General features: G+C 44.0%; 1 protein-coding gene across 1 annotated transcript in view; it reads left to right on the forward strand.

Moving 5' to 3' along the window:
- Positions 1-27,544, forward strand: part of BACH2 (BTB and CNC homology 1, basic leucine zipper transcription factor 2) — a 102,941-nt gene that overhangs the window by 59,407 nt on the left and 15,990 nt on the right. The window contains exon 4 of the mRNA XM_008945119.1: positions 25,824-27,368. Within this exon, the coding sequence (XP_008943367.1) occupies positions 25,824-27,368 (1,545 nt within the window). The remainder of the gene's footprint in view (positions 1-25,823; positions 27,369-27,544) is intronic.

A 27,544-nucleotide genomic window follows, 5' to 3' on the forward strand; every position in this document is an offset into this window, starting at 1 on the left:
CCTCCGTTGGAAAAATCTCAAACAATGGTTGAAAGTTAATGTCCTAATCCACTACTTTTTCCAGGCTTAGAGACAATTTCTGTTGGCACATAGTTGTTATAGAAAAGCAGAGATTGAAAATGATTTTTAAACATAGTCTTCACAGTTCAAAACTTTTTTGAAGGTGACAATCCTTGGTAAATTAACAAAGCCATTTTTAAGTCAACTGTACAAGCATTGCATTTTAAATTCTGGGGTGGTTTGAAAACTGCTAATTGTGGAGAAAGGGCATTATTATTTCTCAAAGGTTTGATGTTTGAGGTGGTTAAAGCTTTATATATAAAGCTTTTACAGTCATGTAATGTTGGTGTGAAGGAGCTTAACATCAAAACAACTTATTTTTGATTATTTAAAGCAGTAAATAGGTCTCTGAAGTCTAAATGCAGGCTGGTTTTTTTCTTCTTATCATGTTGGGGTCTTTTTGTTAATCTGGCATGCAGACATTGTTAACTGTTGTCTAGTGAAACAGTGAACAGTTGTTTTTAACATTATTTCTTGTTTATATTTAATTAAAAGAATAGTCTTTGTGATACAACAGTCATTTCAGTAGGGAGACTGTGTGCACACAGAGCTGGGACTAGTTGAACTTACAGGTTTTTAAACCACCGCAAAACTTTGTGTTAGACGTTTTAGGTCAGTTCAAGTGTGACTTAATGTACTTCAGCTTAAACCTTTCCCTAATCAACTTAAACTGTCAGTATGGAGCTAATTATGCACTGATTGAAGAGTTTCCATAAACCCTTTTGTGCTAGGCTTGGTATTTGATTTTGTACTACACCTTTTGTTAAAGCAACGTATTTTAGTGTGTAGATAAGGGCTTGGAAGAGCAGCCAGACAATGACGAGGGCTCAGATGGGGCCGTGGTGTGTGGACTGTGAGTCCTTAGAGCTGGAGTGTGGAGTGTGTCAGGTGCCTACAGCTAATAAAAAAGGACTGAGTTTCTTCACTTCTGTACTTTTCTCTTCAGTTTCAGTTTTTGGTAAACAACTAGAACCTTGCCTGCTTTGTATCCAGGGTTTTTTTCAGCAGTTGTGCAGTTTTCCTCTAGCAGCTACTGTTAAATGCAACCCAAAGTTCTTTTCCAGGAACTGAGTTTAAAGCTGTAAAGTTAGTCTTTCACTCCATAACCCCTAACTGTTGTTTTGCTTTATTTAATCATGAAAACTGGTCTTCCTTCCTTTAACAAGGCACTTAATTAAGCTTTTAATTCATGATAAGAAGTTAAATGGCACTTATGAGGCTTTTTAACGGTTTCCACTTCCCATCCAGATTACAAAAAAAGGTGTGATACAGAGAGAGAGGCACGGCTGTCAGCCAGGGGTATTGTAGGTCATGCCAATATTAGCTGGCAGCAGGCCATTATCCAATTAACATTGCTTCATCGCTGCAAGTAATAGCTCTCGAGTAGATGATTGAGTCATTCATGCTGTAGTGGTACTCTACTTTACTTGAGAAGGAGCCAGGACTTTGTCGAATGGGCTTTTTATTCACTATTACTACCTGCCTGGCTTTGCTCAGAGAAGTGCCCCACGAGTCTCTGTGGGCAGGCTGAAAGCTGGGCGCTGGGCAGAGGAGCATCTCCTGTGCAAACACCTTATTCACCTGGTTTTCTGAAAGCTGAGGTGGCACTTCAGTGGTGAAAAGACAGAAACAGCAACAACAAATAAAACCTCTCAGTTACATTAGATTCCTACAGCTTAGAAATGAGATTCCTGACCCTGCTTGCATTTTTTTTTTTTTATTTTGGGGTGTACATTTGGAAAAAACCTTCACCTGGTCATTTCAGCCATGAAATGCCTTTCTCTGGGTGAAGTTAAACACAGTTCTTCTGAAGTAGTAGACTAAGCTTTCCCCAGCACCGATCTGATAATATCCTTTCTGTTACAAAAGCAGCTTGCTTCTCAAGTAGTTCGGTTAGTTTTACCTGTAACCCTGGAATTTCTTGAATCGGTTTCAGAGAATGGTTACTGGTGGCTTTTTGTAGTGCAATGAACAATCTGCTGGAAATGTTGCCTTCCAAAAGGATTAAATGAAATTGTCAGTGGCTTACAAATCTTCCAAGGGACAAAGGGAAGCAATGTCTCTTTTAGGAAGAGGGGGTGGGATGGGCTTGGGGAGCTTTTTTGTTTGTTTATCTGCACAGCTCTTTGCTGTTAAAAGAATCGTGTTCAAAGTAGATGCTAGCACACACCACTAGTGGAATTTCTCTGTGTTCTGACTGCTTTACTGCTCCCTGACGGTTGCTGCAAAACCTGCCGTTTCCCCACAGGGTCTGGCCCTGTGAAATCTGTCATCTGCTTCTTCAGCTGACGTGGGTCAGCTCCCACACCACAGTTAATCTTTGGAAGGAAAAAGGCAGGACGGGACCTCAATTCGAATTCAAGGCTGGCAAAAGCTGAGTGTGCTGGAAAGCAAAGGCATGCAACACCCTGGGTGGGACTGAGCCAGGCATCTAACATTAGTATGGCTCGTAGCTGACAGGGAGGAGAAATACTGGCAGCTGCTAACCATCCATGCCAACCCGCCAGCCTGGGGGAAAAATGCTGGGGATTAGCCAACAAAATATGATTGCGATGAGGAGAAAATCAAAGGCAGGATGCAGGAGGTCAACACTTACATACTCTGCTGGGTAAAGGCGATTACTATTCCTTTTTATCTTTAGAAATAAACTATACTCTCTTACTTTGTCTCTTTCCTTTCTATGTGCTGTGTATATGCAGGAACATAATATCTTTAAGGAATGCAGGGACTGAGCTGGGAGTGCTTGGCAGAGGAGCGTGGAGTGGAAAAGGTGATAAATGTGGGGAAGGGGAGCAAGAGGGCAAGAAGAAAATGTCTGCTTGCAAGTTTCTTCCCCATCAGTAGAGAGCAACAAAGACCCTTTTTCTTTGGCACCTCAGAACTGTATGAGAGTGGCTGAGGTTAGTTCTTAGAGAACAGGAAGCATTAATGTGGTTTTCTCTTTACATGATTGTATTGGGCACTGATGTTGCTGGCCAGAATTATTTCTGCTTTAGCTCAGGACGCAGCAATGACCCGAAAGCCAGCACCACCCCCCACTTCATCTGCAGAGCTTTTTGTAGTGGCAAGAGGTTGTATCCATCAGGCTTCTAATGAAGTCAGGCTTCAAGTTCATTTATAGTTCAACCTTACCTCAGCAATGCCAGTTCAATGAGTCCTTATGAATGGAAGTTGGGACTTTGGTTTCCAAAATTCCTTCTAGGGAATGTTATTTTTTGTGCTGATTCACAGTGCTAATACTGACCACACGGAAGTATGACTGGAAGCTGCAGACCTGTAGTGAGAGTAAAACAGCGTCTGGGTCCTTTCGGAGGTTGTACATTTCATGATGCTAATTCAGGACAAAGCATGAGACAGAAATGGAGGTTGTTTTATGTCTGTCGCTTACGTAGCACAGAACAAGGTACAAACAATGTATTTTGTTTCTAGCAGGTGAGCGATAAAACAGGAAAGAGGCCATCAGGATGTGATATGAAATTCCATCCATGTCTCGCTGCAAAGGCTTCTGGCACTGCCTGGTTTTCATGCCTCAAGTATGATGAAGAAACTAGCCACATACTTTTCATTCTTAGTGATGTGATTTCCATTGTTTTCTGATGAGGGCTGTCTTGCCATTGATGGTGCTTGTCTGATCTTTTCCAGTGTAGAAAAAAAAAGATATACATCTCTGTTGTGTTTTAGGGAAAGCTAGGCTTAAAAAGGCAAAACAAAAGCCCTGCATACATGCATGTTAAGGAGATAAGATCTTGCAATAACTTCTTTCCCTCCCTTTGGCAGTTGCTGAACTATTTATTTATTTATTCAAGTAAGCATATAAAAATGTACTGTTGAAGGGGATATGGAGATGAATGCGCAGAATAAAATTCACCACTGCGATAAGTGGACTCAATTTCATGGCCTTTGTTAGACTCCTGCCTGCTACTCCTGCTAAATTGGGCTGATTGGCTGTGATTGCGCTCGCTATTGAAAAGGCATTTTGCAGTGTGGAAACTTTCCTGTTCAAACATGACAAACATAATCTAAACTATGAAAAGGTGTCCCAAAAAGTAAGTCCTAAAGGTAGAATGTGCTAAGGGCATAAACAGAAGTAGCAAGGCTATGTAACGGGAGGTGTATGTCTTTTTTTAATTTGGTTTGTTTGTTTGTTTGTTTTCCCTGTATTCATATATATATATGTGGGCATGAATGAGAACGAGGTGGCTTAGCCATGACTGTGCCTCAACACTGTGAGCGTTCTGGCCCTGCAGACTGAAAGGCCACCTCCCCCTCCCCTTTTGATTCTCTTTCCTTTGCTTTTTCTCCCTCTAAAAAAGCTTTTAATTTCTTTAATGCCAGCAAACTAAGTGTCTGCTCTTTTAAGAGTCCAGAAATACAGGCTGAGCATTTTCCATTTGAATAAAAAGACAGATAAGGCCCAGATAAGACACCCCTCAGCTCACCACATCAGAGGCCACAACCATAAGGTACTTTCTGATCCCAGTATCAAGCCGTGTTTGAAGGTACTTTCTGATCCCAGTACCAAGCTTTGTTTCATTAGAGTTCCCAAGACCTGAAGAAGATGAGGTTTTATCTCAGTACAGCACTTTCTGACAAGAATACCCTAGTGAATAATGTTGGACCAACTGTTTTTCTCAGCTACTAGTGAAATGGAGCATGTTATGGGGTGGAGTATGGCATGTATTCAGATCATGCATTGCAGCAGTCAACAAACATTAAGGGTAGGGCGTGTGGTTCAGTTTGGAAGTTGAACACAGGTTTTAGGTGAGCAGAAGGCAATTGAGTTGTACTAGTATTTGGGAATGAAGTGCTCTTTGTGAACTTCAGGGGGAGGCTACACGGTTTTTTAGAAGAACAAGTAAATGCTTTCTGTTACACGTTCAATACAGGCTCTGAAGAGAGAAATGGCTGGCTTATTCCAGGACTTTTGTGCAGCACTGTTTTTTTCATCTGTCCCACGTTGATGGCAGACTTCAGCAAACACCTCCGAGTGCCAGTGCAGTGTTAATACTACTAATAGCTGTGTCCTTGGGCACTTTATTTACTTCAATAAAATAAATAAATAGAAGCATCTGTACCTGGTCAAACAACAGATTCACCTAGCCCAGGCTTGATTTGTTTTAAAAATGAGATTTAATTTCTCTGAAAGAGCTTGAGAGGAGGCTTATGTGGTTATTTAAAGATATAAATTAAAAGAAAGTATCAGGCCTATCTCTAGGAAGCATGTTTTAATTTACTGGGGAAAGAAACCATGAGAGCCACTGGCGGTTGTTTTGGAGTGAGATTAAAAGCAACTGAAAATTTTGGCATGTGTTTTTAGCAACAAACTGCTCACTGATGGATATGCTTGCTCATTGTTTCATAAAAATATAAGGCAAGGAGAGGGATGAACTTTCGACACCCCTTCAAGTATTTTGGTGCTCATTACAGGAGCAGTTGAGTGGAATTTAAGAACCTAAGATAACAGAGATCAGATTTGGTAAGAAACTGTTCTGTCCTTCGCTTTGCTTGATCTGACCTTTTAAGAGCAGATGGCATCAGAGTGTGCAGTTAACTGCCTGTTCCCTGCACACAGAAGCAGTTGAAATATTTTCTTTTTTTAAATTTTTGTTCTGTATTTTGGAGTTGGTTTTTGGGTGTTTGGGTTTTTATTTTCTTTAAGTTTGCATAATGCATCATTTGGGCTTAAAAGTCGGTGGTGGTGGCTTTAGAAGACTTTGTGGAGAAGAGAAGATTAAGTCATAATGGAAATGGCACTGGGAATTTCTTGCCATGATCCATGGGCTGCTGCTAGCTGGAGGTCTGCAATTAAAATAGCCATAGCTGGGCTGAGAACAGCAGAAAACCTCAGTACCAGCACTTTCAGCAAAACCAGTATATAAACAAGATGTTACCAAACAGATGGAATTGATAGGTATCGGCTCAAATTGAGAGATATCAGTTAAATAATGGCAACATAAAACCTTTAGCAAGTAGATTTTTGAGGTCTCTTGTGAACAAATAAAATACTGTCATCACCTCTCTGCAAATCCTGGGGTGGAAGCTGATGCATCAGTGGGACTTAGAGCACAGGTCTGTGCATCAGGTCAGTGATGATTAAATCACCTTGTGTGAACCACTCAGCTGTGTTTACCTCTCTCTCAGTGCTCCAGTTCACGTTACCTCACACGAAGGTGAACAGACTGACCCACAGCTGGCACAGCTGCTGGTCCCAGACCAGCCCGTATATCTGAATCCCGCTTATCACTGCTCAGCCAGAGTTTCAGTCACATTTTCTTCCCTCTGTGTCTTTTAAGCATGCAGGAGGCACTGAAGGGATTTTCAGACTAGTTGCAGCATTTTTTGAGATGACTGGGATAGGATAGAGCCACTGGCTGCCTTATCTGGCCAGTTGGTCCTGGGTAACCAATGGTCTCCTCTCTGTGTCCTCTGCCTGTTCTTCCCACATCAGCCCTGAGGTCCTGTGTGCTGCCATCACCAACAGCTGCTGGCAGTACCACATCCAGAGGAAAGTACACTTGGAGGCATGGAGTGGATCAGAAAGAGCCTGTGAATTGCTACAGACTTCCAGTCCTTTATCAGGAAATAGGGGCACTTTGAGGATGTTGAATTAGAATTAGAATTTTTGCTTAACTGACAGAGCTAGTGCAGACCCAGGCTCAAAAAGAAATTTTTAATTTTAAAAAAAAATAAATCTTGATACCTGGAGTAAGATGTCAAAACTTTTTCCTGTGTTATCGTTGCTTTGGGGCATCCCATTTATCCCAAACAATAGGCAAGTGGGTACCTAGAATGTCTTCATCCACAAGAGAGCAAGTCAGTCTTGGCAGATGAAGCTGTGGGTTTTCAGGACCTCAAATAGCACGCGTCTTTGTTTTGGTGTTGAAGCAACCGTATTTAGTGAAGTTATATATTGAACCTGGTCCACCACATTCCCTGCAGCAGCTGCTCAGCATTTCAGAACACTTTAGAGAAATGGGAGTGCATAGACTTCCTGTAAGGATTGCAGAGAGATCTGGCAGAGGTGATCCAGGCTGAATTCAGTGGTGGCATGCTATTCTCAGTGCTTCCTTCTGCTGCCACAGTGTCAGAGGTACATCCTGAAGCCAGGGCTGAGGTGGGTTTATGGAGGTGGTGGTAAAAGGGAAGGGAGACCATTCAAATAAATTAATTGATCCAGAAAGGAATTTGAACAGTGCTAACAGTATAAAGAGGTGTGGACATCCGGTGTATTGCGCATCTAACATTTGGTAATGCTCTACTTGAAATTTGCTTGTTTTGAATTGTGGTAGGACAAAATTCCCTAGTCTGTGCATATGCTCTTACTTCGTGTTCTCAGAATGGGTGGGGATGCAGTCCGTGATAGTGTTTCAAGGTAAGAAGAGTAGATTTAAAAAAAAAAAAAAATCCATGCAAACTACCAGTACAGTTCTCAGCTTCAGGAAAAAATGCTTTTGGTGAAGTGGTCTGGGATTTTCATCAGACTGTCAGGTAGGAGGCTGAGGCTACATTTTGGCTATGTAACGCTTTTGCTTGTGGGAAATATGTTGGGTTTTTGCTTACCTTTGAAACTCAGACCTGTGGTCCTCTATTTCAAGGGCCTGCAGCTAGTAAGAAACGTCTTAAACAACTCTGAAAGCAAAATATCTTTCCATCTCTGACTACACAAGAGGAGTTCAACATGCCTAGTCGCCTCTCTCCCCAGATACACAGGCAGCCTTCAGAGAAAATTTCCCTGTCAGGGGATTCTTGGTCAAGTTAAAACAGAGTAAGCTCAAATTATTTCCTGTTTCTTTCAAAGGACAGAGTTGGAGCCAGTAAACTTTCAAGACAGGAAAAAGCTGAGGAAAGACAAATCCTGACAACTTTCCTTCTGCTTTCCACAGCGGACTAGTGCTCATTACTGCTTCTGGAAGGAAAGGCTGGACTTGAGGTGAATGAGTCTCCAGCCATTCCGTTTGCCTGTTGAATTGAACTATATTTTAAACCTTACTTGCATCTGATTGGAGATTTCCATGTTCCTTCATGGATGGCTTTCTGCATATGGCTTTTTTGTCTGGCCATAAAGCTAAGTCAAGCAGTTTCTCTATATTCCTTAAACTTGTTAGTTTTTAGGAGACAGACACATTAAACCAAGGCTATGTTTTAAATATCTGAATTAATTTTCAAATGCAAGGTACAAAAACCAGAGAGTTGCCTGTCTTTTGTAAGAGCCACCTGCCCTTGCCATTTTTGCCTGGTTTATATAAAGCAGTAGTCATTTAGGGCAAATAGTATCAATAACATTGTCCAAGGAAGTGTAGAATGAAGAGGTGTCCATGACATCTATAGGCATTGGGGCATTCTACACAGAAACTTGTTCACATTTATAAGGTCATCATAGCATTCAGGAAGCAAAAAGAGTCGCTTTCAGTAATGGCAGAAACCTTTAAACCAATAAATCCTTTTCCTCTTTCTCTATCTTCCATGTATATTGTGGTTGGAGTCCTGAGATGAACACCCAATAAGAGCTACTTTGGACTTGGTTTCATTCTGCTTCCTTTTCAAAGATAAGCCTAATCCTTCTCTTAATGGGATTTATTTCACTATTATGCATGAACTTTTGAATTGGAAGCCTCAGTTTGAGGGGGCATAGGCAGGTAAATGGCTCAAGATAAGCATGTGATCACGTTCTGGTCTCTTGTCCGAAGCTGGTGGCGCAGAGCTGAGGTGAGCCTAGTGAGAGCTGCTGTCAGGACGGCTGTGCTGGACCTCCTCCAGGCAGCTCTGTAGAGCAGACTGGTGCTTGGTACCGTAAGCTGCTCTTCATAGCAAGCTCTGAGAATTTTAAGTCAGTCCCAGACTTGGGGTCCCAGACTGTTTGCATCATCTGCTCTTGCATTCTCAGCTTAGTTCTCGGATGCAGTTTTAAACTTAATTGTTTAGTGAGTTTACAGTCCACTTCTGAAACTGGGTTTCTGAAGGGGCATAGCTAAAGGGGTGTGAGAATTCATGGCCATTTCTTGTGTGTTTTTGACCCCTTGGTTGAATGGTAAGGCAGTAGTAAAGACCTCTCTAAATTTTCTTTATTAGGAATAGATGTTTTATTCTAGGCTTATTTTTTTTTCCCCAAACCACTCTAACTGCAGGTAGAAGAAATGAAAGGGTCAGGTGTCGGACGAGCTCTTGAGGGACTTCAAAGGTGTAGCAATATTGTAAACAGTGGAAGAAATCAACATCATTATAACTATTCGCCAAAATTATGTCCTTCCTGATATTAACATTACTTAAAGTTGAGGTTTTCATGAGGCCTTTTTGTAATCAGTTGTCTGTGCTTTTTCTTTTGATATATTAAAAAGGAATGGAGAAAGTTGTTCCATTTGCAGCCTGCAACCCTTGTCTGTCTGTCAAATGGATGTATATTTACAGGAATTAATGAACGCCTGTTCCTAATTTCTCTCCTTAGAATGAAGGTTACACCGTCATTGTCTTTAGAAAGCTTTAGGACCAGCTTGCTTTTTTGTGTGGATGCCATCTTTGGTACCGTGCCAAGCACCCTGTTGAGACTCTAGTAGTGATCGAAGGACCAGAAGGAGATTTTGAGGTTTGGAGATAAATCCTGTTCACGTGGCTAAAACTGTGCAAGCTCCACAGCTGTCTGATGGCGAGTGGATGGAGAGCTGGACTCTGTGCTCCCCTTGCCCGTTGCTTTTGGAGTAAAACAGCTTCTGCCCAGCTGCCTCTGGACACAGGTTCCTCCAGCACCAAATGTGGGAAGGTGTTCAGCTCTGCTTGCTCGTGCAGCCACCCTGGGCAGGCTGGCATTTCTTCACCCTCTTTATGGTAGCATGTAGTACTGGCATGTAAGTGCTCTTGCTCAATCCTGTCAGCTGCGTATCATTCTATTCTGGGGAAGGTGAGAGCAGGGCTGGAAGTGTTGCAGCTCCAAAGTGTATCAGCTTTACTCCTTTTATCCCCCCTGGAGTTAGTCCTCGTCTTAGGTTTGTACAGTAGCTACCACACAAGGGGGAAGTGTCACTTTTTTAAAAAACAGAGAGCAAGTAGAAATGCCATGGCTGCCCATCAAGCAAGCCTGTTTGTCACTTAGTGTTTATATGGCTGATGAGCTCCCTGCGCTTCACCAGCACTCTGTTCTGCCAGGGTTTTTTAAAGGTCTTTGAGAAGCTGAAGTAACCTTGGCAAGATCCTTCCTTACACCATGCCCTGCCCAACATTCCTGGAGTTCTTGCTATTTCCTGCCCCTTACAACATGGCTGTGGCTTTGGACAGCCAGTGCGTTTCGTAGTTCTCAAATGAACAATGTTTTAAATGTCTTTATCTGCGCGGGTTTTTACTGCATGCTGTGGATTTGTGCAGGGGCAAGGGGATTTTTGTTTTGTGTGATTATGTGCTGTGTTTGTGGCTGTGTTCTGTTTCCTCTTTTGTCCTCCTCTCCCTCTCCCTTCTACCTGAAACGTTAAATTAAATCTAACATAGTGATATGTTTAGACGGAGGTGTTACTTGGCTGTACCAGTTCCCCAGTGGCTTGGAACTGCTGGCTGCAATACTGCAAACACATTCAGACCCTGGTTTGGCCAGCAGTTCCCCCCAGCTATCTACACATTCGGTCTACAGGCTTTATCTTACTTACACTGTTAGAAACTGTGGAGTCACAGCCTATGCCTCATTGTTATGCATGGATGGGAAATATTCCTGTACTTATTTGCATTCATTAGCTGTTGGTAGTTCCTCTGTTGAGGTCTCTAGCCTTGTTTTTACAGTGCTTTTGGCAGTGTTTCTGCACTTGGTGTGTGAATTTTTATGATCTGTTGCATGTTATTCATGCAATTTCCTGCCCTGTAATGGTATCAGTTTTCCAGACACAGAGGAATACAAACGAAAACCCAGGAGCCTGCATTAGCATAAAATGTCCCAGTTCTGTCAGTTTGATTAATTTGTCTCTTTGTCTCCACTCTATATGATAAGTGCTATTAATGGTTGCAACACTTCATATGTCAAAGTCTTTCTTCCTAATGACTTGAAAATGTGGTTTATTTCCCCCTTTTTTGTATTATTTTTCTCATTTAGCATTCCACTCAAGTATAGATTTATGCCATGCTCTTTCATTATCTTACTGGTTGCAGCACTGGAGTGATTACACATGGTGTAGGGTATGACTAAAGATGTGATCCCAGGGGCAGCAGCTGCTGATGCAAGCTGAAAATAGATCCAGCGTATGCTCAGCACTTTTCCCAGAGGTCTTTTATTTATTAGGAACAGTCTTGGTACAGGACAGCTTGGACCCTCATTTAGCAAGATGACTTTTTGCCTTTCAAGAACAGTGCAATGACTTTGCTCTATTTACTGTCGGCTGTGTAATTTTTTTTCACTGCCTTCTATCGAAGCAGTGACTTTACCTAACATAAATTGTAATATAATCCTGATTTATAATGAAGTCAAGAAACGACAGGCTCCATTTGAAGTAATAGAACTTGGCAGATGTAAGGTTTAAATTAAATAATCCTATTTGTAAGACAGCATTTGTACATGGTACACTGATTTAAAATGAACTTCAGTTCTTCTTCAGTGAATCTTGTACCGTTCTCCCTGTTTTGCCTTCCATAGGGGCTTTTTGGAGAACAAAATTCATTTGGAGAGAGCACGTTTGTCTTTGTAAACAAGTGTGGCACGATACATCAGTTTCTTCCGCTCAGCAAAGAAATGCTTATAAATTGTTTCACAGAAGAACTCTTTAATTAAAGAGAAAAAATTAATGTAGATGACTTATTCAGGGCAAGCCACATCTAACCTGCTTCGTCAGCCACAAGAGGCCAACTGCTGAGAATGAGGACAAGGAGGATGCTGGAGGGAAAATATTGAGGAAGGCTTCAATTTGACTTCTTCTGCCAGGAGTGGAGATTCATCCTAGCAGAGATTTGTATGGAGTGAGAACATTGTCCTCTCTGAGCTTTCGTTCCCCTGCAGCTGGCAGAGGGAGATGCTTGAAGATGGCATTTCCTCCTGCCTCTGCACCCCACTTTTCTTCCTCTGCCACCATCGTGCAATGCAGGCAACAAGAGCCCTGGAGTGTGCAAATCACGTGGTCCCACCGTGGCTGGCTGCTTGGAGCTGGCCCTAAGCACAGAAGCGGGACTTCATGAAAGAAGGGGCTTGTAGGCAAAGAAAAGAGAACAGGCAGGGAGCATGAGGTGCTGGAGAAATGATGGACAAGGGCACAGAAAAAGAAACATTCTAGAAGTATGGTGCAGGATTTTTCTGGCCTAGACTGGAGGAAGGCCAGAAATTTAGAAAATGTTCCCTTCCCCTTTCTCTCACTCAGCATTACATTTTTGCGGTCCTTTCGGGCTGCATGTAGTTGCTGTGTCCCCTGTCTGACATGTTTCTAATTTCCCTTTGTACCTGACTGGGGCATGGTCCCTTTCCTGAGGAGCCCAACAGATGCTCTCCCCCTGGACCCGCCTTGCACACTTGGGCAGAAATGGCCCAGCTTGCCTATTCAGCTTGATAACATGCCTCATTGTAGCCCTGTCACCCTGCCATCACCCCGAGTCCTCAGCTTCACCCCAAGCCCCGATGGAGAAATGTCCCTTCCACACCCATTGTGTTGGGGCAGTGTTGGCATCTTCAGCCTCGGCCAGCAAACGCTCAGGGTGGCTCAGGCCGCTTCCCGGCCGGCAGCCCACCCAGCACTCTGCCCATGTGGTGGGGTCTGTTGGCAGCGGCTGGGTACGAACGAGCAGAACAGAGCAGGGGCTTTACTTGGTACTTCCCTGGGAAGATGCTTTGGGGCCAGGTGGCTACTAATGCGCAGGGCCCGGCTCCAAGAGGGCTGCCTCTTCTGTGCGGGGGCCATGAGAGCAGACTGCCTGCATTGGAGCTTCAGCCTCACGCGGTTCCAGGCCCAGGTAACTTCTCCTCAATTTAATGAGCTCCTCTAACAGACAGTGAAGAAGACAAGATGACTGGCAAGGAGGGTGTTGCTCAGGCATGGAGGCTGGAGCTTGGTCTGGGGACATGGGGCAAGAGGCTCCTGCCCCCATCTCCTTCTCTCCAAGCAATTAAGAACTTCTTCCCCAGTGCTTGCAAGGAAGTTATAACTTCTATTAATTAGAAACTATGTCCAAGTTCACCACTGCTGTCAGGAAAGGAGAAGACTTAGGAGTACAGCTGGTGCACGTGAGCTAAAACAAGCTCACAAAGCCAAAGCAGCACAGGCCAGTGGAGGAGGCAAAGGTGAGGACGATCCACACAGCAAACATGGCACTGACATCGTATGGGCCCTTGCTCCTCACCTAGGGAGAAAAAGCAATGAGGCCCAAGGATAAAAGTCCATCAGGAGGTTTTATAGTTGCTGCTGGTAGCTTGCTCACTGCCCCATCTCCCTCCTCCAACAGATGTGTGCACGGCTACAGGAACAGCTTTCTGTTCACTTGGAATTAATGGGATTTTATATGGCAGGGAAGGAGGCAGGGTACACTGAATTCTGCAAACACAGGCCTTCAGCCTGTGCTGCTTGATCTTTAGAAAAATAAAATAAAATAAAATAGCAAGAACCAATTCCAGGATGATTCAGTACGTAAATAAACCGTTTTTCATTACTGACAGCACACATAAATACGCACTGGTGACTGAGGCAGTACAATAACACTTCACTGTTCATTATTTTATCAGACAGTGATAATTGTAGTTAATATTTTCTTAGTAGTGTCTCTGAGAGTTTATTTATACTGTTAATAATCTGAGCAGCTGTAATGCTGCTGGCTGACAGAGCTGTAGCCTTTTAGAAGCACTCTAGTGTGGCAATGTTACAAAGGTAATAGAAATCAAGGAGAAAATGATCTTTTTGGAGCAGATGAGGCTAATTTAGTCCCTTTCACACCCATTCATGTTCTCTTGTCTCTTTCTCACACTACCAGGCGTGGGTGCACGTGAGCATATGTAGAGACACACACACACACAGATAGCTGTAAAGTCCTGACTTTCACCCTCCCAGGAAGTCACATGTCAAGCTGGAAATGCTGTCATTTTTTGACATGAAGAGTATTTTTGGGCCTCCTATGGTGGATGGCATTTTCTACCCCTCTCTTTCTGGGTAGATGTTAAAAATCTTTTGTATGAAGTGGAAAGGTGGAAGTCAATTCCTTGGGGACAGCCTGGAGCTATGTGTAGGCGTGTGGCTGTGCTGGGGTCCCATTACCCATCCTGCCCATCCTCCCCTGCCTTTGACCACTTTGCTGTGGGGCTCTCCTGCCGAGCCTGCACTCGTCTGTGGACTAAAAGATCCATTTACCTTTGCTCACAGCAGGCATGATATCTCAGCAAGAAGGCAAATGCCTCAGAATTTTTTTCTGGTGGAATTTATGGAGCTAACCTTTTGGGCCATTATGGGAGGAGTTAACTGCTCCTCGTGGAGCACAGGAGGGGACCAACTTTGCCAGCTCAGCAGCAGCTGGTTCTTGCAAACCTGCTTTGCTGAGCTGAGCAGACATCATTGATGCAATGTGAACACCAAGCAGTGGAATAAAAGCTACTCTAATCCTTGTATCTCTTAGTAGCCATGCAAGGACAAAAATGAGGTGCCCACAGAAAAATTCGGTGTCCAAATACTGGAAATTAAATGGCAGGGTTGGGGAGGAGAGGAAGGAAAACTGGAACAAATGCAGCATTTGGCAGGTTTTGTTTTAAAAACAGGGTGCCTGCAGGAAACCGAGTGATTTATACAGGGTTTCAGCTTACCGGGTAATAATTGTAATTGGCTGGTTACCTCACGAAGGGCAATAGTAAAGCCTTCAACATTGAGTTCCTTCCACAACCCAGCAAAAGCACCTCTGGATTTGGAATGTAACGGTATTTGCTGGGCTGTGCTGTCTGCCACCCCAGGGTAAGGATGCCAGGGATTTTATATGCTATGCTGTGCCAGCACACGGTCACGAGCAGTGTTGGGGTGTCATCAGCCCTGTGGAAACCACGGCAGAGCATCCGTGAGCTGTGTACAGTGTTACCCAGCCCTGTCTCCTGAGCCTGCTTCGTCTCCAGCTCCTTTGTCTTCTGGTTTAGTTCTCTTCCTCAGAGTGCAGCCTTGTGTTTTCCTAAATCATATCTGACAGAGCCTGTTTCTTCCTCTCCTACGCTACGCCAAGTATAATAGTAGGGCTTGTAGTGAAATGCCTTGCTGTGAAGGATTCCTTGTTTTTATAAAGTAATTACAGTGTATTTAATGCACTGTGTATTTAATACACTGTATTACATAGTTTATTGGTATAAATAAATTCTGTCGTGCTTGGGAAGAGGAGTATTGGTGTAATTTACAAGTCTTAGTGATTTTTCTGTATTGTTTTGTTTGGTTGTGCATTAATTGCAGATTCGGAAACTGTGACACTCCTCTAAGCACCCTCTGAATTAGCAAATTCCTGCACGCATCTTAATTTTCTGACTATTTTAATATTTTCTAATGTAACTTGGAGGCTTCTAGAATTTTTTTCTTCATTCTCAAGGTTCTTAAACTGCTTTGTGTTTTCTCTTTTTCTCCCAACTTTGGCCCATTATATGGACCTAAACAGATCTTTCACAGACTCTTCTCCCACAATTTATATTCTGTGAAAGATTTCACACTCCTTCCTCCCCCTCCTCACAGCTCAACACTTTCACTGTTTTGGTTTTTTTTTCTTTTTTAATCGGAGGGTCAGTTTAGTTTTCCTTTTGAAAAAATACAGGACTGATTTTAATTTTAAATCACATTTGCATTTTAATTCTGATGATGCTGTTGGGTTAAAGTCTGTTTGTTTCTGCCTGTTTCTTCCCTGCTAGTTTGAGTTCTGCTGAGCCACCCTCCTGTGTCATCCTTCCTTACTGCATTCCAGGTTTCTTAAGGTGCAAGTTGCATTGGAAAAACAAACGTATTGCAGACTGCCAGGTATCACAGCCTTTTTTTCCTTTGCTTTATCTTCCAGCTCATGCCTGAGTGTTTAAACCACCAATTAGCACCACTTTTTTATGTGTTCTTTGTTGATTCAGTCATGCTGTAGCTGAGCTGTTCCTTCAGAGAAAAGGTTATTTGAATCATCGTCATCTCTAATTTTCTTTCTAACACCTCCACCCGGTGTCTGACCTCAACAGCCTGAAAGTTCTCCTCCAAGCTTTTTCACCTGTGCTTGCCTGCAGGTACTCTCTTGGCTGTAACTTTGAATTTTCTGTGTTCTCTGGTTTCGCCCTGAGCAGCCTCTGACATCGCCAACACAGCCCAAACCACGTCATTAGTGAGGAAACATTTGTCTCCTTCTGCTGAAGCTCATTAAGGTGTTTAAACAGTGGCACTGTCATTCCTCCAGTCTGATGCATGTGTTACAGGCAGCGTTCTCTTAATGGTTTAAGAAACTAGTGTTTGACTTCAGTCCATGCTACCAAGCAAGGTTTTAAAGTAAGTGCTCTGGCAGGTTTCACGTGCAGGGGTGTAGGAACTTCCCTCCTCCAGCCCAAGAGCTGTTTTGCTGAAGGTGTTGCACCACAGTGGGGTGGCAGAGGCTGATGTTCCCTGGTGCCAGCACAGCTGCCCCACCAGCAGAGCTGCCTCCTGTGGCTGCTGAGCTTCTCATGCCAGGCTGTGACCCAGAAGAGCGGCTGTGCAGGCAGATATTCCCTTACGTTCTGCAAACTGCTGCAGACAGTAAAACCCAGAGCTGCCCAATGGGGCATTCCAGGGGACATCTGCCAGGGACCCATGCTTAGAGTAGATGTGATCCAGGTGCTGCATCCCTGCTATGGAAAAGCACTGGATCTCCCAGTCCTATAGCCTTTTAGTTTTGCAGACATATTCATCTGTGTTTGGCAAAGATGCCTGTTGCTTCCTGCACTGAGATGTGTCAGCAACAAAGTATTGAGGCCTGTGCCTGGTGATTCCTACCTTCCTTCTCAATAAAGAGTGTGTTTTCTAAAAGGTATGGCCAGTTCAGCAAATTAATTTCCACTTGAGATTTTCAGGAATGGGAAGGTTGCTGAAAATGCACAGGGGTACTGTCAGGATTTCCAAAAGTAAATTCTTCATTTTGATTTGAAACCAGTCTCACTTTTGAAAGGTCAGAAGAATTTCAGTTCGGCTTTCATAACACCAAGATGAAGTAAAACCTGAAGTTATGGATTAAAATAAGTATGGCAGTTGGATCAGAGATTACTTTATTCTTACTTCTATGACTCAGATTTTTTTTGTTGTTGTTTTTTTTTGTTTTTTTTTTTTTTTTTGTTATTTCTTAGATGTCTTCTGATTCTGTCTTCTCCTTTGGTACGTCTGACATTATCGGTCCCAGACTTGGGGGCCAGGATTTTAGAGAATACTTCAAAGCTGGGGCTGTTACCACAGTGAATGCGGGTGCCTTAACTCAGGCACCCCACCCAGGAGTCCCGTGTGGTCAAACGCTGACCTAACCAGTAACGTGGGCATCGATCCGCGGGCTGTTGACGCCATCTTTGTGCTTGGCAATCAGTTCCAAGCGGCCGGCCTCGCCGTCAGCACTGACGCGCTTCTCACGGGGCGACGGATGTGATTTGCAGTTACTGCTCCCCATCCTCAAGGAGAGTCCAGCATCAGTGGCCTCTCCTTCCTCCCCATCTCACCTCTTGTGGTCACACCTGCCCCCTGGGAGTATCATAGTGTTCTGTGGGCACTGAGGTGTGTTGGCCTATCCCTCCTTCTCAAGTTGGAAGGGAGGAGGCCTTCTGAATGTGTTTGGATGTTGTGTGGGAGGCCCCTGGATGTGTTCCTTGTGCTGGAGAGAAGAACAACAAGTCATTTGGTTTCCTCCCTTATTATTTGTAAATACTCTCACACAGGCAGTCAGGGCTTCTAGGGTAAGGAAGGCTGAGGTGGGGCACCTGTGGATATTTTTTATTTTTTTTTTTGAAAGCACAACATTAGTAGTTAGATGAGCACTTCCAGGTGGCATCTTTTGTAGAAGTACCACTAAATGGAGTTAAGTATCTCCTTCAAGCTCTCAGCTTGACACGTCAAGAGGCTGTTGTGGAGGATACACTGGAAAGATGCTGGAATGCCCTTTAACCTGGCCTTGGTGTGCATTTGCAAGTGGCAACTTTTTCAGTGGGACTTTTTGCTAAAACAAAACAAAACATTAAAAATTAGGCAAATGAGCCTCTTAGAGAGAGCAGCTCTATGTCCAGACTCTCCCTTCCCCTGGCATGCATTTGTAGTCAGGGTTGTCTCTCATGGTGGCCTCTCACCCCTGCAGTGTGATGAGAGGTGATGCGATGTGATGTGAGGTGGGAGATGCCAGACTGTCACTTGGACTTTGGGCCACTCTTCTGCCCAAATCCATATGCACTATTTGAAGAGGCAGATTGTTAAACTGGGGCCAGTAACATATCTGTTTAATTAAAAAAGTGGGTTTAGAGTGAAAACAAAGGCCTCTCTTCCTCAGTCTTCTCCATCAGCAACTTGTACATTCCTGTCTTGTTTAAAACCAGATAATAGAAATACCTGCATCTGATGCTTCTCACCCAAGTTGAATTTTAAAGAATAATTGCTCATTTTAGGAGCTCCACGGCTCCTTTATGAGCAGATAGGGGAAATACATCTGTAAGCTGTCGGTGAGAGAACATTTAAATGCTGCTAAATTAAAGAGGAGAAAGTGCAGGAAAATACTGGCGTGGTGTATTGGCTTACGGAAGTACTCTGCTGTTTATCTTCTCTTCTTTTGGCTCTTTCTTGCCTCCTGCATGTTCCCACTCTATGTAAAAGGATCGTGGTTTCGAAACAGTTCCTGGCTCTGTGCAGGCTTACTGTGTGCCTGTACAGGGACAAACCATCATGTCTAGCACCACTGATTTTGCACATGCGACTGACCTGTTTGAGCCTAGTAATACATTTAAGCCTTTCAGAGAGTTTTCCAAAACCGAATAAGCTCAAGCTAGGAAAAACAGGATCTGCCAGGCTCCACCATCCCAAGTAAAAATAACTAAGTAAATAACCGGGAAGTCTCTTAACGCTTAATGGAATAACAGCTTTGGTGACTGATTTTGGTTATCAGATTACACTCTGAAAATAACTTCGCACTATACTTGCAATTGGCTGTAAAAGAAACAGAATACAGTGTGCACTAATTTTAGAAAATAAGATTAGAGTTAATATTTAATCCCAGAGACCATCTTCAGGCTGTGGAAAAAAACAGCAGCAGTTAACTGTCACTAATCTTATCTCATTTCTACCATGTGTTTGATTATATAAGTTGTAGCTTTAGGAACACGCTGGCCGAGTGAGAAGTTAGTATTTTTTTTCTCTACATCCTTGGGCTTATTAGACAAACTTCAGATCTGAAACGGATTTAAAAGGTCTCCTCACATGCCTTTAGGCTGCAACAGAAACACTGAAAGGTTAACAAAAAGGTACAACAGTAGGCCCACTACAAAACAGTGTGTGAGTAACAGATTGATTTTATGTTCTGCAAGAAACGGTCATATTTCTAATAGTTTTCTATCCGATTGTTTTAAATTTAGTTTGAGATTTGATATTCAGCGTGTGAGGTTTGATTCAGTTTTCCTTTCTTTCTTGCCCACAAAATGGCTTAATAATTGAGTCGATGTTTGGAGATTGGAGATGAGGAGTTTCTTACTGTTTTTAGGTGCCTGGTGATGAATTTAACCTGAAAATCAAGGTACTAAAAAAATAATATATAATCCTACAAGCAGCTTCTGTGCTTCACAGAAAACCCATCAGAACTCCTATTGATTTCAGCAAGATTACTCAAATGGGTAAAGATAATAATCTGTGCCTGTGCTTCTCTGTCAGGACTCTGCATTTTCAGTGGGTCTGAAAGTCTGACTATCTATTTTATCCCAAAATCAGTAGGTTTTAGCAAGTAACATTCTTCAGATCTTCTTGTGTCCCTAGAGGGGAGGAAGGGGCTCTGCCCTCCTGTGCCACCACCAATGAGCTTGTTCTTCGAATATGCCCCAAATATGTTTTTTTGAAAAGGAACGATTGTATGTATGTTTGGCGTTGCACTTTGATGCCATTTTCTAGAAGGTTATTGGCACAGTGTCCTCATTAACATGGAAATTAAGCCTGGAAAAGCCTCCCAAGTTATACAAGCCCACCTCTCCAGAACAAGGTTGTGCTTTGTAAGTTTTGCTTTGCAGTACTCAGACGTAAAGTGTCCGTCATCTTCCCTGGAAAGCCTTGCAGGATGGCAGAGAATTTGCCATTAGGTCAAGAGTCATGAAAAAGTCCCTACGTTCTTCATTTCTTCCGTTTCTTTTTGCTGCAGTCAGCCATAGCGCCCCATAGCACACAAGACAGTTCTTCTCTGCTCTTGATGTTAGTATGCATCAGATTACTGTAAACATTCTCTTGCTGCATTTTAGATACTGCCTTGCCAAGTTTTACATTCCTTCATGTTTACAGTGATCTTTCCTTGCCCTTAATCACTTTTCCCGTCTTTAAATTGAACTCAGATTCGCTGGCATCTTGCAGGGGTTGACCTTCCCCACTCCAGATTCAGCTTTTCATACAGATGCCATTCAGAGCAGAGTTACCAGACATCCATGTTTCCTTTGGAAACCACCTTTTTTCCCCCCATAAGAAATACTGTCTGTGCAGAATTGGAGGGTTTTGTCTATTTGTCTGGGATTTCAAGACATCTGGAAGTCTGGGAAGCCAGCTAATGAGCATGCACTGGTGAACTCTGCAGTGCACAGCGAGCCCAGCCCATCCACAGACAACTCAGACCTCTGCATGTGCTCTGAGGCCACATCTCACGTTGCTTTGAAGAGAGGCCTCCACGGCATGCTTGATCAGCCATCATGGAGGAGACCCAGTACAACAGGAAGCCAGACAGAGTTCACCCACAGTGCTCTGTCTCCCATGGCGCCTGTGGGTGTGTGTACAACTACATTTAAAATAGAATTTCTGCTCTAGAAGTCCCTCACGAAAATATTATGTTCCTAATGTGGAAGTGAGCTAACCCTCGTCCTAATTTTAGAATAATGCGTGCCCAGTACTTGAAAAGTGCTGTGCTAAAAATGCTCTGTATTTGCATCTGTGTGCTGCCTTCTTTACTAGCACTTCTCATTGCTGTTGTTCTTCACTAGCATTTCTCATTCCTGGCTCTCGTCTCAGCTCCTTTTTCTCCCATCCTATAGCAATGAATATTGTTTGCCTGGAATTAGCTAGGTTTTCATTAATGACATAACGCCAACCAAACAAGAAGGGAAGGCAGAGTGTAACAACGATACAACTGCTTCTCCAAAAGGAAGAAGCATTGCCCGGAATGCATCAAGGAAATATAATGAGAGATGATGGAGGAAAATGAGAAAATTTCCTCACAAGGAGGTTTTAAGCAGAGTCTGGCAACGATCTCCCAAAGGAAGTGGTGGAAGTCTGGTCACTTAAATCAATTAAAACTAACCAGAGCATATCACTCCACAGGACTCTGTAAGGAGAAGAGCAGTGTCGGACTGAACCAAAATAGATTTCGTATGCTTATTTTCTGCAGGGCTGCTGTCTGTATTTTGCCAGTAAATTCAATATGGCTAATGCTGATTAACAACTCTCTTGATGGTGATTATATCATTGCATTATTTCCAGCCCGTTCCTCAGTATCATAAACTCATGAGCACGTGGACATACAAAACACATCCCCTGGCTTGGCTAACTCAGTCTGAAAGACAGTCATCAGATAAAGGGCTGGAGAACTTCCTTTCACCTTAGCAGTGGTCAGGCTTGTTAATTGCCATCATGCTGAACTGACAGAGAACTCTACACCACGTGCTGATCGTGGTGTACCTGTGGAGGCAGGGCAGAGGCAGCAGCTGCATGTGGACCCCCAGTGTTTGATCTCTTGGACTGCTGTAGAGCAAGAAAATGTGTCAGATGGCTTAGGTGGGGCTGCAGTACCTGTGTCCTCTGTGCGCTAGGTCAGCAGAAGGATTTAATGCATGCAAATCCAGCTGGGGACGGGAGCAAGACAAAATAAAGTGATTCATCCTTAGACTTGGCAGGGTGCTTGGCACGTTTCAAACACAAGAGAAGTCCTCTCCCAGTCTGCCTTGAAGGATAAGGGAAAGCAAGCCTCCAAGAAGCTGGGCTCTTTGCTTTGCTTTTCCTGTCTGTTTAGGCATTGTTGTTTTGTATGTACGTTTTACCTTTTCTCTGCCTGGTTTTATTGTAGCCAGTCAATTCCATTTAAACAGTAGAAAGGAGGAGGAAATGGAATAAGGCAAATGATTAAAGGTCAGGGAAGCAGGGACTAGGCATACAAGCTTAGACGAGGTGCCCGGTGGAGCTTCCCGCAAATTGACCTGCCTACTTAAACATTAATGTATATGGAAAACAAGGTTTAAAAGCAAACAAATTTTGGACATATGGCATCTTATCTGCAGTAGGGGAAAAAATTAAACTGAGATTGTTGCTGGTGACATGTGTTTTACTCATCCAGCAAAGGTCTCTCTTACATGTAAGTGAAGACTGTCTATCAGAGAAATTATCTGTTTCCTTCTGCAAATACAGATCAACTTGATTTCACTGTTTTCACTGGGATGCATCACTTCAGTCAAATAATTTTAAAAGGCTGTTCTTCCCTTTTCCTACAGAAAAGTGTGTGTGATGGTAATACCTGCAGCTTCAAAGCCTTTTGTTTCCCGAGGTTCAGTGCTTACAGCCACACTCCAGCCTTCTTGCCAGAATGCATCAGATGCAGGAGATCCCAAAGCTGGTGGAGCTGAGGCAAGGGACCTGCCACAGGAGCCGAATCAATATTTAGACAGCTTCAGGCGACAGAGATTGTGCTGGCTTTCAAGCCTGGCAGCAAGCTTTGCATCCTTTTTTTACCAAAGTTATTGTTTGTGCAGTTTCAAGCGTTGGCACATGAGAGATTCCTCCCTGAGGGCAATGACAAGCACCCAGTGCTTGAAAAGAAATTTACTCCCTCTGCGACTGAAGATTGTGAGAGTGAGAAAAATTGTGTCACTGGGTAAGATCTCATGAGGAAGTCAGGGTGCCCGTTTGACCGGGGTTTTCATTGTCCTGCACTTGATGCATCGACCGGGCATCGCGAGGTGCCCACGGCTCGGTCTCAGGCCCTGCTTCCAGCACCTCCAGCTTGCTGTTTGTTATCGCGGTGGTGGATCGAGAGCAGAACCCTGAGTCGGCGTGGGAGATGGGCTTGCTATGGGGTGGTGTGAGTCAGCCTGAGGCCCTGCAGCAGGACCCTTCTGGGGCAGCAGACAGGCAGGTGAAACCCTGCCCCAACAAAAAAAAATAATTTTAATTTGCTTTCCAGTCGTTCCACCTAGTGGCCAAGTGGCACAACTGCCAGGAGAGCTGGATTTGTGCTCTAGAGTCCTCATCATTAAAGGGGACACAAAAGCCCCAGATGGTATTTATGGCTGCTCCTGCAGACCTTTGCTGCTGCAGAGCTTGCAAGATGTGTAGGAATATGTAAGAGCCCCCACACTGAAGATCTTATCAAAAAGAAACATTGACCTGCCAGTAGCTTATTACGTTCCTGAGCAATTCTGTTAATCATGCTGCATAGATAAAACGCAGATAGGCCTTTAGTGAGCTGATAATCTAACAAATAGGCAGAAAGTGTAACACTGATAAAGCAGAGATGGGTTTAATAGCCAGCTGTAAATCTAGGCAATTCTGTACCAGAGGCATATTGTAAAACAGGAATGTGCAAGTTTGTAAGTATGTGCATGAAGATGCACCGTCTCTTAAAAGAGCAGACAAAGCAGTGATATTATGTGTGGAAAAGCTATTGGGAGCAATTTTGGAGGTGTTTTAAAATACTTTTCGCTCCATCAAAGTCTGTACCACTTGTGGTATCATGATAACTCGGCATCACAAGTGCAGATTTATGAGTTAGTAAGGCTTGTTTCTGGAAGTCAGGATTTTCCATAAAATCCTGTGAGCTGTACCACTAGTCCTGAGGCAGTGTGGGGAATTTATAGGCTTTTCATTGGGATGACCCAAACTATTAGCTCAGATGTATGCTAACCACAAATAAGACCATTGCAGGTTCACAGCCTGAAGTCTCACCGACCTCTTGAGCAGCTTCTTGTTTGGTGGCGTTAATTCAGTTAGAGGACAGGGAAAAGCAGCTCACCTTTAGAGTATCCCATACCTACTGGATAGGATGTCCTTCTGAGGAGCTGGGAGATAGGAGTTTAAATCCCTACAGCCTGGAGAAGGGACATGGTCTTCTAATTTCTAGGTCCCTCTTCTGATCTTCAGTCTGTTTCATGAAAAGAGGACAGCAGTGCTTTCTGTTCTTGTTTGTTTTAAAAGAAGAAACTGAGCTGGGAACACCTACCAGAGATACATACAGCCAGAGGGATGCCGCACGTTGTGCATCCCAACCTCACCTAGGCATGCAGGTGTTTGGCTGGTCTGAATTCCATCTAGACGCCTTGCTTTGGTATGCGAAGCAGAGGGAATGCAGATTTGTGAATACCACTTGCAGGCGAAGCAGGAAGGTGTCTTGGTGTGAATAAAGACTGAAGTGACTTGCCAGGGTCATGTAGAAGGTGGTTGGTGCAATGGGAAATGGAATTGTGCTGTCCCAAATCTCATCTTAGTGGCCAAACCATCCAAGAAGAATCTCCTTCTTGTGAAAAAAAAAAAGTTATCCTTGATGGTGAGCCCTGCATTTGAAGCAGCCTCACAGTGCTTCAGGAAAAATAACTTTTTCATTACCTTTGTTTCCTGCCTTTTGAGGGGGAGAAATGGAAAAGAAGTTAGTGCCAGTGCATTTTTGGTAAAAAGATAGACAATATCTATAGTTTACCATGTGGCTTTGCAAGTTATTTGATAGTTACGTGAGAAGATACACTGTAAAAAATTGAGGGAGGGAAGTGTGTATTTTTTAGTATATGGTATGTGAATGTAAAATACAGATGGTAAGATGAGAAAAAAGGACCAGTAGTGATGCATAAATGAGACCTGGAGCAACTGGTTGGAGATCATTCTCCTGGAAACAGTTGTTACTCTTTCTAGGAAGAACATGGTGGAAAATTAAGCACTGAGGACCCGAAGTGATTTATGTCACTTGAGCTACCTGAATATGGATTTCTTTTCTGCTAGCAGTACCTTAGACTCACTAAAATTGGGAACAGTATGGGGAGAATAATCTCCACGGGATGGAGGAGAGAGCTGTGCAGTCAGTACTTCTCTATTATTTATTCAGCACTGGCTTGCAAAAATTTGAGAAGAAGAAAAGAAACTGATTTGCTCCTGAAAGAGGCAGAAAGATATTTTCAGTTTAATTTTGCTATAATACTACATGTCTCCTTCCAAAACCCCTTTGGGGATTTGAGAGGTATCTTAAGCTTGAAACTGTTGTTCACCAGAGCTTCCATCAGGGCAGAAGAATTGATACTTTTGAATTGGTACTTTCATGGTACCATGCTGCATCACAGTTAAAATAAGATCCATCTAAGAATTAACAGTGTCCCTGCCAGTCTGGGTTTTTTTCAGACTTTCACAGGAACAGAGGCTGAGTTCATAGGTCTTCAAGGTATTTGGGAAGATAGTGCCCAGCTTAGCCTGTACAGTGACGTACAGGAGCAACATAAAGGAAGCAGCACTGGGTAGTGGATGTAGCATCATTGCTGATGTGATAGAACAATAACTGGTACCCATCAGTATTTATTTCTGGACACTGGCTGGATCTGTTAGCTTATCTAACTGCACAGTGGGGTACTTGGGATGATGGCAAGAGCTGATGGTAACAGTGGCAATTTCCCTCTCTTGTTTTTGCAGGTCACTGTCAGGGGATTTGGTCCATTGTTACAGTTTGCCTACACTGCTAAGCTGTTACTCAGCAGAGAAAACATCCAGGAGGTCATCCACTGCGCGGAGTTCCTGCGCATGCACAACCTGGAGGACTCCTGCTTCAGCTTCCTTCAGACGCAGCTGCTGAACAACGAAGATGGCCTGTTCCTCTGCAAAAAAGATACCACCTGTCAGCGCATGCATGATGAGGAGAACTCGGATGGAGATGAGGAGGAGACGATGGAATCGGAGACGTCAAAAATATCTTGCCCAAGAGAGAGGATGCACCAGGAGCCCTTCAATTTTGAAACCACTGTTGCCGGAGCAGACAAAGGCGAAGGGATGCTGCCCGACTCGGACGTGCTGAGAGACAGCAAGGACAATTTGGACAAAGATGTAGTGACACGGTACCCCAGATACAAGAAATACCAGCTTGCTTGTACCAAGAATGTCTACAACACATCACACATCAGTACCTCAGGTTTCGCAAGCACATTCAGCGAAGAGAGCTCTGGAAATGGCCTCAAATCAGGACTTGCTATGGGGCAGATAAAAAGCGAGCCTCCGAACGAAGAGAACGATGAAGAGAGCATCACACTTTGCCTGTCCGGAGACGAACCTGACATCAGGGATAAAGAAGGGGATGTTGAAATGGACAGGAAACAGCCAAGCCCCACTTGCGTCGACAGGCCAAAAAGCGGGTCCTCTCCTTCTTGCTTGCGGTCTTTCTTCAACAGAACAAAAAGCATAGATCTGGTTGGCTTCCCCAGCACTTCCCAGCAGCACTTTGGCAGGAGTCCAGCATGCCCTTTTGAAAAAGGGACAACTCAGGGTGACCACAAAACTGATTACGTCCCTTTCACGGGGAACTATGGGCAGTCCCATGCCATGCAGAAGGATGCTTCCAGCTTCACAGTGGGATCGCCACTCAGGGGGCCCGGCTTTGAAACTCTCTGTAAGCAAGAAGGGGAACTGGACAGGAGGAGTGTTATATTCTCTTCGAATGCTTGCGACCAAGTAAACACTTCGGTGCATTCGTATTCTGGCGTGAGCAGCTTGGACAAAGACCTTGCCGAGCCGGTGCCGAAGGGTCTGTGGGCTGGCGGTAGCCAGTCCCTCCCCAGCTCCCAGACCTATTCCCACAGCGCGCTGGCAGCCGATCACCTGCCGGGAAGGATGCGGCCGAACACCAGCTGCCCGGTGCCAATTAAAGTTTGCCCTCGCTCTCCTCCTCTGGAAACCAGAACCAGGACCTCCAGCTCGTGCTCTTCCTACTCGTACGCTGAGGACGGCAGCGGCGGCTCTCCCTGCAGCCTGCGCCTGTGTGAGCTCTCCTCTTCCCCTTGCTCCCAAGGCCCCCGGTTCCTGGCGCCCGAGCACCAGGAGCCCGGTGTGGTGGGGGATGGATTGTACAACCCGGTCCGAGCCCAGATTAAATGTGAGCCATCCTATGGAACAAACTCCAGCGATGAGTCTGGGTCATTCTCAGAAGCAGACAGTGAATCATGTCCTGTGCAAGACAGAGGGCATGAGGTAGGGATTTAAGATAAGTACATATATCGCAGTCATTGTGACCCAATTAATCGCCCCTTGATTCTCTCCAGCAACTTGGCGTTTCCCCAGTGCTTTCTTTGTTTATGGAGGCAAAGAGTAACTTCTGTTTATTTCCTCATCAGCTGAGTGCACGCGGTGGACTTCACGTAAATAGG

Source organism: Merops nubicus, unplaced genomic scaffold (assembly GCF_000691845.1).
Source record: "Merops nubicus isolate BGI_N331 unplaced genomic scaffold, ASM69184v1 scaffold7998, whole genome shotgun sequence".
In the NCBI taxonomy this organism is placed as follows: domain Eukaryota; kingdom Metazoa; phylum Chordata; class Aves; order Coraciiformes; family Meropidae; genus Merops; species Merops nubicus.